The sequence below is a fragment of the Xenopus tropicalis genome, chromosome 2 (genome assembly GCF_000004195.4).
Source record: "Xenopus tropicalis strain Nigerian chromosome 2, UCB_Xtro_10.0, whole genome shotgun sequence".
In the NCBI taxonomy this organism is placed as follows: Eukaryota; Metazoa; Chordata; class Amphibia; order Anura; family Pipidae; genus Xenopus; species Xenopus tropicalis.
Genome location: NC_030678.2, coordinates 155,642,301 through 155,652,037, shown reverse-complemented (window position 1 = coordinate 155,652,037; position 9,737 = coordinate 155,642,301). Strand labels below are relative to the sequence as shown.

The 9,737-nt window shown below is 43.0% G+C and overlaps 1 protein-coding gene across 1 annotated transcript; it reads right to left on the bottom strand.

The window, feature by feature from the left end:
- Positions 1 to 5,812: 5,812 nt before the first annotated feature.
- gpr12 (G protein-coupled receptor 12) lies at positions 5,813 to 8,947 on the bottom strand. The gene is made up of 2 exons (XM_004912042.4): positions 8,613 to 8,947; positions 5,813 to 8,192 (listed from the first exon to the last, which is right to left on the bottom strand). Exon 2 carries the CDS (start codon positions 8,181 to 8,183, stop codon positions 7,203 to 7,205), a length of 981 nt encoding a protein of 326 aa, XP_004912099.1. The 5' UTR covers positions 8,184 to 8,192; positions 8,613 to 8,947; the 3' UTR covers positions 5,813 to 7,202.
- Positions 8,948 to 9,737: the final 790 nt, after the last annotated feature.

Below are 9,737 nucleotides of genomic sequence, written 5' to 3'. Positions count from 1 at the left end.
TGTAACTGGAACCAAACACCTAAATTCCAAGGTACAGGTATAGGACCCGTTATCCAGAATGCTCAAGACCAAGGGTCTTTCCGTAATTTGGATCTCCATATCTTAAGTCTACTAAAAAAATCAATAAAACATTATTTAAACCCAATAGGATTGTTTTGCATCCAATGAGGATTATTTATATCTTAGTTGGGATCAAGTACAGGTACTGTTTTATTATTACAGAGAAAAGGGAATCATTTAACCATGAAATAAACCCAATAGGGCTGTTCTGCCCCCAATAAGGGGTAATTATATCTTAGTTGGGATCAAGTACAGGTACTGTTTTATTATTACAGAGAAAAGGGAATCATTTAACCATTAAATAAACCCAATAGGGCTGTTCTGCTCCCAATAAGGATTATTTATATCTTAGTTGGGATCAATTACAAGGTACTGTTTTATTACTACAGAGAAAAAGGAAATCAGTTTTAAAATTCTGAATTATTTGATTAAAATGGAGTCTATGGGAGATGGGCTTTCCGTAATTCAGAGCTTTCTGGATAACGGATCCCATACCTGTATAGCTAAATAGAAGTAGTGCAATGCCAGTTGCTGACTCATGCAGGAATCAGCCAATCAGAGCAGCTGATATCTGTCAGGGACTCACAGCATGAGTGTGTTGGTTGCAGCTAGAAGAATGTTAGGTTGAGCAACTCACAGTCATTAACTAAAAAAATAACCGTAATGAAAAAAACTGAATAATTAAACAGGCAATACAGCGTGGTTTTCTTTGCTTTTCCCAACCATCTTTCCGCCCTGCATTTGTATTTTTTTTCTTTTTAGAATAACTTTTAAAGTCTCCATAATATATGTTTCCACTGCCTCTAAACAGTCCCTATAGGGTGTTCATTTCAGGGAGCAGCCATTTGGCTTTTATTAAACTAGTGCGCGGGCTGCCAACATCTCTTCTGCTTTTTCTTTTTAATAAAAAGGTTAAGTATAGGTTTCAGCCCCGTAATCAAACAAGAATCTATTTTTTTTTTCTTCAGGAAGACTTGTTTACATTGCTGACATTATATTGAAGCCATTTATTATCTGTGGCGGCTGGAGTGTGTTGTTTTTCCATGAAATAAAGGCTAAAAGCTTACGCCTGCTGGTGCTGCTATAATCTCGTGCCATTGCAGGCCTTGGCAATGCAAATGTGACAGCTGCACTAAAAATATACAGCCCATTTGTGTGTCAGTTTTTACTTAACGGGAACCACTTCAAGCAACACACATGAATATTTAACCGCCTGAAAGGAAGAAGGGATATCGGCACACAAGACAGGAGCGGCTTCTCTGTTAGAATTCTCCGTCACATGGAAACAATATGGAGCTGCCCTATGTCATGCTCGAAATAAGAGTCAGCCTTTTGAAATGGGAAAATACATGAAGGAAGGCTTTAAGGGCTTTCCTATAGTGAGCTGTGGGTCCAACAGGGATCACTGAATCCTGTGTCCAATCGCAGGTATAGATGAGAGCACCATAAAGCAGAATATCTGCTGAAAAACTTTTATCTTAGACCACAGCACACGACATGTTTCGGACAATGTGACGCCCTTTATCAAGTGATATAAAAGTTTTTCAGCAGATGTTCTGCTTTATGGTGCTCTCCTCTATACCTGCGAATGTGCTGAAAGGCTCAGCGGTGTGCCTTTTGAGGATCGATGCATCGAGCCTGAAAGATAGGCTGTGCGGTTGAATACCTATATTCTGAGTTGAATCCTGTGTCCATTGGTGCTTATTAGCTAGCATGTCCGGAAGCCAGAGGGTGGCCAAGGGATCATCCACATACCGCCACCAACCGTCCCTTCAGAAACACAGAGCTTCAGAACACAGGCAGTGCATTCTAGTGCTCAGACTGCACCTATAGCGCTAAATGTGGGGCAGGCTGCAAAGTACAGGTATGGGATCCCTTATCTGGAAACCCCGTTATCCAAAAAGCTCCGAATTACGGAAAGCCCACCCTTAGACCCTTTAGACTCCATTTTAATCAAATAATTCAGAATTTTAAAACTGATTTCCTTTTTCTCTGTATTAATAAGACTGTACCTTGTAATTAATCCCAACTAAGATATAAATAATCCTTATTGGATGGAAAACAATCCTATTGGGTTTAATTAGACCCCTTATCCGGAATACCCTTGGTCCCAAGCATTCTGGATAACGGGTCCTATACCTGTACCAAAAATACATGTCAGTTTCTGACAATTGTTTGCCCTTACCAACCGTTTCAGCGCATACAGAGTGGATTTCGGTATAAAACATACAAGGGGCAGAGGCAGTAGATTGTTTTTTGTCCGCTGGCATATTTACACCAAACATAGAACGACCTGTGTGCCATTGGCCTTAAGGCTGGACATGCTGAACAGTCTCAGGGTGAGGCAATGAAACAACATTATTTAGTCAGACAGAGCAGTCTATATATCCAGCTCCAACTCATCATTCTTTATGGGAGCAACCAGTGCTCGGTGAAAGTCGAGGCTGTTAAGTGAGAAATGATTAAAGTGGTTTTCAGAGACACAAAGTGCAATCCATCCAAGGACATCTGGCATGTCTGCAATTGGGAATATGGGGGCAGCAGCCCCCATATTAGTAAAACTAACCAACACTCAAGTTGGGTCACCATGCTCTAGCACCACATGTTAAATCTAGAACATGGTGTAGAGAGATCTGTGTCACTAAAGATGTGCTACACAAAAACCCTGCCATATTAAAGTATGTAATACTCTAAATGTTCAAGAATAAAACATTTTTTTATTCGGATTGGTAGGCACAATGCACGCGCATGGGGCACGCACTCGCACTAATGCCTCGGGAAATAGAGATAGAAATAGATAGAGATAGATAGATAGATAGTGATAGATAGATAGAAATAGATAGAGATAGAAATAACCTAGATCCTCATCCTGAACTCTTAAAGAGGGTGGTTCACCTTTAAGTTAACTTTTAGTATGTTATAAAATGTCTTAATCCTAGCAACTTTGCAGTTGGTCTTCATTATTTATCTTTTATAGATATTTAATTGTTCATCTTTCTCTTCTACATCTTTTCAGCTTTCAAACAGGGGTCACTGACCTCAAAAACCAAAAGGCTCTGTGAAGCTACAATTTAATTTTTATTGGTACTATCCATGCCTTATCTTTCTATTAAGTCCCTGTCCGATTTGTATTCCAGTCTCTCATTTAAACCTCTGTATGGTTGCTAAAGTAAACAAGACCCTAGCAACCAAATGGCTGCTGAAATTCCAAACTGGAGAGCTGCTGAACAAAAAGCTAAATAACTGGAAGACCACAAAAAATACAAAATGTAAACCAATTGCAAATTGTTTCAGAATATCAATGTCTATGTCATATTAAAAGTTAATTAGAAGGTGAACAAACCTGTTAAATCTAGAACAAAAACAGCAAAATTGTGACATTGTACTGCAAGAAATATAAGCTAAATGTCTGCCTCCCTTGGCATATCTATATTTGCCATCACTGGGACCTCATATGTCTCTATGGCTAGTGCCACACAGGGCAGATTCTCAGCCTGCGCATGTCCAATATTTGCCCCTACGCATTAAAAATCTGACAGTTGTGCCTGGGTGCAGGCATTCACAGTGTATTTCAGCTCCAAACTGCTCAAAGGCGCCCAATCACAATTTCCAGTCCTGCCAGATCAACGAGACAACCGATATCCAAGGCTTTTTCCGATATTGATCTCCTCGTCACCGCCATACACACATCGATTATCGTACCTGTATGGCCACCTTAACATCCCTTAGGCTACCTGTGTGGTCTCCAGCAGTTGTTGTACTACAACTCACACAAGCCTCCAAGATCAACAAAGAAAAGTCACATGTTCCCCAGGATTTTGCTCCTCAAGTAATTTCAAAAAATAAATATATAAAAACCGACTGCATTAAACAGGCACAGTTTTAACCCCATTTTTATAACTATGTCATTGTTTTACACAAGCTTTGAAGGACAAGGAAAGTCAAACTCACCAGGGGGTGCAAATTTGTTATGCCTACTTTGTGCTCGAGGCTGGAGCTCCTCATATGAAACATAAACACCGGCTTGCACCGACATTTAAGATTGTTCTCCCAGGGATCCCCAGTGCTGCCCATGTAATCTCTTTGAGAATCCGCTAATTTGGCACCACCCCTCTACAGTGAATTTGCCTTTGCTTTTCCTATAACAAAGATTTATGTTCCAACACATTACAGGTAAAGAGAAATGATGGTGCGGTTTTGGAGCCGACTGATGTTTTTCCATGACATAAATACGCAAGACTGTCATCCATCGGCCACCATATCTGGCTATGGCAATGACAAGAACACTCCGGCAAGGTCAGTACTGAAACACAAATCTGAGAATTAAGGTCTTTGGCTGGTGCCACAAGGGGCGATATGGCCAACGCGATGGCCAGGTAGAGCCAACTGTCAACTTCTATATTAAGGGCAAGGAAATACTCTGCCTACGACAAATGCCACAATGAGAGGCTAACAGAAAGGTTTGGTTCAGCATTTTCAAGAGATTTTAGCCCGACACCCTCAGTAAGCTTCCTTCCCTGCTGTCTTATACAGTGATGTCTCCCAAGCCCACTATCTCTACTACCTGCCGAATCATTTCATTTTCACTAACAATAAGGTTGCAACCCAAAAGAGCAGAACCGTCTCCAATTTCAGCATGCATTACAGTATTCTGGGTAGCAGCTTAGCCGGCTGCTTAACCCTCTGAGTGCCATGTGAACTTAAATAACAGGGGCCCTTGGCAATGCAGAGAATACATCAGGGTTGTTGGCGGGGATGCTGGAATCTGCAGTTCAACAACAGAGTGAGGGCATCAGGTAGCTCTGGTTTATATGCTTATACACGTAATATGTACTTTTATCTAAGATTAAATCCAAAGGGCCACAGAAAGAACAGATTTACGATGGAGTGGATAGAGCTATTGCTCCCGGCTCTTTGGGACCAGGGCCCAACATTAACATTATGTCCCAGGCACAGGACTGGGCCAAGATTACTATCATTATGTATACCAGTCTGCTGGTGCTACTATGTAAGTGTGAATGCAAAGTGTGCCTGTTCCATTTTGCGAGGATGTAAATGTAGATGCATTCTGCTTCTCTACAGATTCTTGTTGCATGGCAACTTGTAGGAAAGTCTGTAGAGTGCACGCATTGCCCAAATCTTCCTCATAACAGCAATAAACTCTTCCTACTTGATTACGGTAAGATACAGGACAATCATTCTTTTTATTACAGCCTTACATATAATAAATAGGTGCTGTTTAGTTTGCAGCTTGTCCGCCACTGGGGCCTTGGGAACATGCCCACACTGCCTTTAAAAGGACCTTGGCCATTATTATAGACAGAATCATTCCCAAAAGAGCCGTAAGCACATTATTACCCCCCACCCCCCGAGCATCACATTAACTGCAGAGCTAATAACACAGTGTTGCATGGAACCACTGCGCAAGAAAGCTTTAAGATCCAATCAGCTGTGGATTTAACACTCCCAGCAGTGAAGCGGTTACAATAAAACACACCTTGCTGTGCCATGGAGCTTCTATTTTCATTCCACAGGTCCAATTACCACCTCGGAAATGAGGCACGCCGCGCAGGTGTATCTTAATCCCCCGGGGGCCTAACAAAGACGTGAATTATATACTGTTGCGTCGGCTCCTATTTCCGTCTTCATTAGCCACTTATTGCCGTGCTTTCCTTTCAATCAAACACATCCCAGATACAGACCTCAGAACTCAGTTCATTTTTAAATTAATGTGATTTTTTTGGGGGGTTGGGGTTTTTGGGTGCCGAAATGTTCCATTTTAAGAAAAGAATTATAAATATGAACATGTTGCTCCTCAGTCTGACAGTGCTAGAGGCAGTTTTACATGGCGTCCCAGGTACTGGCTAAGAAATATGGAAGATCAGCAGATATTAGTATTTTATACTCTTCTCCAGCACGGACAGAGATTTTATGCTACAGAATCCTGCTCTTTGCTCTAACAAGTCCCATCCGGGTTTAATGGAACACTCCCATTAAAAAAAAAGATAAAAATAAAAAAAAAAAAATATCTAAAAGGCACATTCTACTCAGCAATTTACAAATATTACTTCTTCGGTCTGATTTAATCCTTAAATGTCAGAATTTTAAATTCCATCCAAAAAAGCAGGTCAACCATGGCAACGTTTTTTTGGAACGGATTAACTATTATGAAGGATGTTTTTATAGAGTCGGTACAGTTTCCCTTCATTGTTTTGTGCTATTCCTTGTGTTCCAAGATGGAAAAAATCCCATACAGATGGAGCAGGTTTGATTGATGCATCTGGCACGCACAGCTATGCCATTGACATGAATGAGATATGAGCAACTGATGCATCAGTAAAGCTGCTCCACCTGTACATAGGCACAGGGCTGATTTTAGGATGGAGCTGGTTAAATATATCCAAATTACCGGATTTCCAACCCCCCCACCCTGGACTGGCAATTTGTGGATTCTGGCAAATGCCAGAGGGGCTGCTGTAAGATACCATAGTCACTATTTATTGGGCTGGTGAGGGCCTCTGTGCCAGGACCTATTTTGAATCCTAGTCAAGACCTACCCCCTCAGATTGGGACACCTGTGGCCCTACAAATGCCCAGATTTCTCTCAATGGCATATGCGTTACACACTGGGATGGTCTTAATTCCATTTACACGAGTGATCACTGAATCATATCTAAAATAAATTATTCCCGACTGTGGGAAAAATCGGAGATTAAAACAGCGATACCAACACCACGTGCAACGCAAGCCATGTCGCCAGAGCCATAAGCCTCTTAAATGGGATGAGGACCCTTTAAACTAATCTCTGATATTTTCCAGCAATAATTATTTTTTTTTTAAAAAAATGTTTACTAACAAAAATCCAGGATCAAACCGATTTAAGAATTTTTCAAGACCTGAGTAAATTACATTGTAAAATCATATTTACCACGTTAGCTCTTTTTGAATGATAACTATTGCGCGACATTGGTAAAACTAACTTCCATTTATGAAATGGGTGGATCTCGGCACCATTATGTCCAGTCCAAGTGCATTTACATCAAACGGAGGGATTATTTCTCCTTTTCTTTCCCTTTTTTTTGCGAAATAAATACTGCAGGTGATAAGCCCCCCATCCATGATCCTTCCTATGAAGGCATTTATTACACGTCACTAGGTGATCGCACTCTCTGGGCCACGCTAGAAGGGACACAACCACAGCAGATAAGCCAAAGTGCTTTTTGTATCTCCTGGTTCCTAAAAGCGTATATGACGGGGTTGATGATGGAGTTGTACGTAGCTGGCAGGAGAGTGGCGTAGGTGTATATGGAAGGGTACGTATAGTCTGCAATTAAGGAGTAAAGGGTAAAAGGCATCCAACAGGCGGCAAAAGTCCCCAAAATAATGGCCAGGGTGGATACTCCTTTCCGAGTGGTGACGTAGTGGGAAGTGGCCAAGAAGTGGTGCTGCAAGGCGATCTGATGGGCATGCCTCATAACAATCTTACAGATCTGAATGTATAGTTGCAACATCAGGGCGAACATGAGCAGGAAGGATACGGAGAGGGCAGCCGCATTATTCTTAGTCAGGGGTCTAATAACACTGCACGTTGATTCATCCTCGAGACAGTTCCAGCCCATTATGGGCAGCAGTCCAACACACGTCGAGGCTCCCCAAAGAAAGATGAGCATGACGTAGGTGAAAGTGACTGTCCTTTCTGAATTATAGGTCAGAGCATAGTAGAGAGAGAGGTAACGGTCAACTGTAATAGCCAGCAAACTGCAGACGGAGGCACAGAAAGAGGCAGCGATGAGTCCAACTGTGACAAGTTTGGCAGCCTCCGATTGCAGGAGATACGCAAAGATGAAATTGACGATCAATCCAACGCCTGCCAAGAGGTCTGCCAGGGCCAGGCTGCCAATGAGCAGGAACATGGGCGCTCGGAGGCTCGGGTTATGGAAGATAATCAGCACCACGATGGCATTTTCACAGGAGATGAGGGTTCCTGATGTACATAGAACTATATCCCAAGGGTTCACGACCAGCTCGGGCTCGGAATCTAGCACAGGAGGCAGCGGGGAGGCAGCAGCTGTGACATTCTCTGGAGGCGGCCGGCTTATATTAACCTGCAGATCTTCATTCATTTTAACCTTCTTTAACAGAAAGACAGGGCTTTAATGACGGGGCACAGGGGAGAGTCACAGCATGCAATGCTCGCACACGCTACACGCAAAGAACACGTCACGGTCATGGAAATACAATCAAAATTGAATACAATTTTCGCATGAACCAAACAAAAACTGAAAATGAATTTAGGATAAAATGAAAGTAATGTAAAATGCTGATTAAACATATTTCAGACCCAGGGTGGGATAGTGCCAGTTAATATGCTGAGGATTCTATGAATTCATTGTAGGGATGAAGCCAATGACACCAAAGGCACTTGTCCCTGTGTCCTCCCCCCATTCCCCACACATTAATGCTCATTATCAGACACATACATGGGCAATGGCTGACACATACAGTGGATATGAGGAGAGAAGGCACAAGACAAATCTAAAATGTGTGTTCACCTTGAGATCTCATCTGCCGGATCACTGGTTGCGCCTCTGAGCTGCGGCTGCTGCGACTGCGACAGAACAGGTTGCCTTTTCCCCCTGCATCCTCTCCTCCGCTTGGAAGACCGGGGACCCTGCTGCCTGGGCTGGGGATGCTGGAAGCACAATGGGAGCCGGGCTGTGGGCAGGGGCCGCTGTCAGGGCGCACATAGCCGGTTGCAGCACTACACCGGGTGCCGCTGGCTGCCTACAGGAGGCAAAGAAGAGCCGCCCACCCCAAACTCAGGCGCGGCCCCGATGCGCGGTCACGATGCGCGCCATTGTAGCAGCTCTGGGACTGAGTGAGGGGAGCTGTGGCACAGGGCAGGTTAGGGAATTCGGCAAAATGGCTCTCAGGCCTTTACGCTTTGGTGAAAAGGGCAAGCGGGTTATTTAAAGAAAGTGCAGACTGTGCTGTATGTCTGGCTCTGAGGTGCATATATGTAAGTGCACTCAACTTTATAAATATATATAAATGTAAAATACACACACAACCATACATACAACTTTATAAATATGTGTAAATGTAAAATACACACACAAACATACATACAAATATATGGAAACACTATTTACAGTACATACATCAAAATGGGGCAAAATGGACATAGGAGGGAGGATAAGCATGTTGGCCCCAAGGCCCCAGTGATGCCAAGTGGGGAGGGCACTGCACTGTCTGGCACTGGAACTGAAGGTGGCCGTACCCCCCCAGACCAATTGGCAGCTTATTGGCTCACGTGTGGGGGCTACGGTTTCCACCTGGCAGGTATTTTACCGTAAATATAATGTGTGACAGATGGTACACATAGTAAGCAAATATGCTTGGGAATCTTATATTTTATTGAGATCTCCACACACAATGTTTCGAGGGATACGCCCCCTTTCTTAAGTATAGAGCACCCTTTGATGCCATGGGCCACGCCCTTTTGTTGCCCCCCTCCGTTGCTGGCCGGTATGTTAGTTTTAAAAAGGTGGTAACTAGGGATGCACAGAATCCAGGATTGGGTTAGGTATTTGGCCAGGATTCGTCCTTTTTCAGCAGATTGCGCATGCTGACTTTTACCGCTTATGCTAATTAGGATTCCGTTCGGTATTAGGCCG

What these genes read in the sequence shown, in the direction of transcription:
- gpr12 (XM_004912042.4), bottom strand. Translation starts at nt 8,183, where the DNA reads ATGAATGAAGATCTGCAGGTTAATATAAGCCGGCCGCCTCCAGAGAAT.